This window comes from Penaeus monodon, chromosome 25 (genome assembly GCF_015228065.2).
Source record: "Penaeus monodon isolate SGIC_2016 chromosome 25, NSTDA_Pmon_1, whole genome shotgun sequence".
In the NCBI taxonomy this organism is placed as follows: Eukaryota; Metazoa; Arthropoda; class Malacostraca; order Decapoda; family Penaeidae; genus Penaeus; species Penaeus monodon.
In genome coordinates this window covers 13,894,035-13,895,638 of record NC_051410.1, presented here as the reverse complement: position 1 = coordinate 13,895,638, position 1,604 = coordinate 13,894,035, and the positions used below count along the sequence as shown (strand labels likewise).

The 1,604-nt window shown below is 39.7% G+C and overlaps 2 protein-coding genes across 2 annotated transcripts in view; both read left to right on the top strand.

Moving 5' to 3' along the window:
• The first annotated feature begins 214 nt into the window (after window positions 1-214).
• The window catches only part of LOC119589058 (transmembrane protein 107-like), a 10,336-nt gene continuing 8,946 nt past the window's right edge, over window positions 215-1,604 (top strand). Inside the window, exon 1 of the mRNA XM_037937635.1 lies at window positions 215-371. The gene's annotated coding sequence lies outside the window, so the exon portion shown is untranslated. The remainder of the gene's footprint in view (window positions 372-1,604) is intronic.
• LOC119589059 (thioredoxin domain-containing protein 17-like) lies at window positions 459-1,418 on the top strand. The gene has a single exon (XM_037937636.1). The coding sequence runs from the start codon at window positions 586-588 to the stop codon at window positions 964-966; it is 381 nt and encodes a 126-aa protein (XP_037793564.1). The 5' UTR covers window positions 459-585; the 3' UTR covers window positions 967-1,418.

The window sequence follows — 1,604 nt, the reverse complement described above, 5'->3', positions numbered from 1 at the left end:
ATGACCAACATCAAGATATTTTCTCTGGATTTAAGATTTAGTGTATAAGATATTTCTTATATCTATTTAACGACGTCGAAACCCACAAAGTTTAAGATGAGTGTAATTATTGGCATACTTTTGCAGAAAAATTGCTTTGGTGAATATTACAACCCGCATTCATCGCATCAGACGAGCAATAAAGATAAGTCCTAAGACATCTGGGAAAGGGTCCGTGCGTGCGCATCTGAAGCCTCTCTGTGAATCACTTGACAGCTCGAGCTTCCCCTGGCATGTAAACAAATATGACAGGCAGCCACTGACAAAGTATTCAAATTCTTGTCAAAATAATCGAATCGCCGGTACCACTACTGCTCATACTAGCACATCAGGTAAGTTGTGAATTTCTAGAAGAATACAGCCAGTTTGTTGGCCAAATTTACTGGAAGTAATCGCAAAAACACTTCGCAAGTCATGTGTTCTCACGCACTTCGCACATCAGCTGACTCGTCTAAAGATAACACCCACTTTCCTGCTAGCTTTTAAAGGAGCAACTTGTACTCCTGTGCCCGCTTTGTCTCACGGAGTAAACCCTGATATCCGAAGATGGTCCAGAAGATCGAGGTAGAGGGTTTCGACGCCTTCGTAGAGGCCGTGGAACCCTTTAAAGCCTCGGGGAAGCCGGTCTTCGTCCTGTTTTCAGGCTCGAAGACAGCGGGCGGAGTGAGTTGGTGCCCCGACTGTGTGACAGCTGAACCCGTGGTCAAGGGCGCCGTGGACAAAGCAGCTCCTGAAGACGCTGTATTCATCTACGTTGGCGTCGGAGGCAGGGACTTCTGGAAGGACCCCAACTGCGTCTTCCGGACAGATGCTAGGACCAAGTTGAAGAGCGTGCCCACCTTGATGAAGTACGGCACGCCGCAGAGGTTGGAGGAGGAGCAGTGCGCCAAGGCCGAAATGGTTGAGATGCTCTTTGAAGATGCTTAGCGAACACATGTACATGGCTGCCCAACATAGGAAGACGAATTGCTGATTCCAGAAAACTAAACTGTTGTTTATATATTATATGATTTACGAACAAACCAGTTTTGTATTTAGTTTCAATGTTTGATTTGGGCAAGAACAGGGGATACCCCTTAAATATCTTTAATACAAATGATTCTCTTAATTAGATATATATTTACTTAAGATATGATTTTTCAGTGCATTTCTTAGAATGTTAATTATATGATTATTACCCACTTTCTTTTGAATTACAATGACATTTAATTATTAGCTGTTTGTAATGTGTCACCAACAATTTTTTAATCACTTATGATACATGCTTGTCTAACATTTGGATCAGGAAAGATAAGCAACATAACACTTGGTTTCTTTCATTTTTTTTGTTGCAGATGTAAGATATCTTTGCTAATTACCAATGAATTTTGTATAAAGTCCGGTTTCATATTTTTAAAAAATTCCACAACTCTGTATATCTTCCAATTTGGATAATAATATTGATAGAATGTAATTGTTTCCATTACCTATATGCTGAATAGTTGTAAACTTTTCAGTATTGAATTTTAACTTTTCATTTGATAAAAATTGTAAAAAAAATTAACCGACAAATCCCCTATATATTG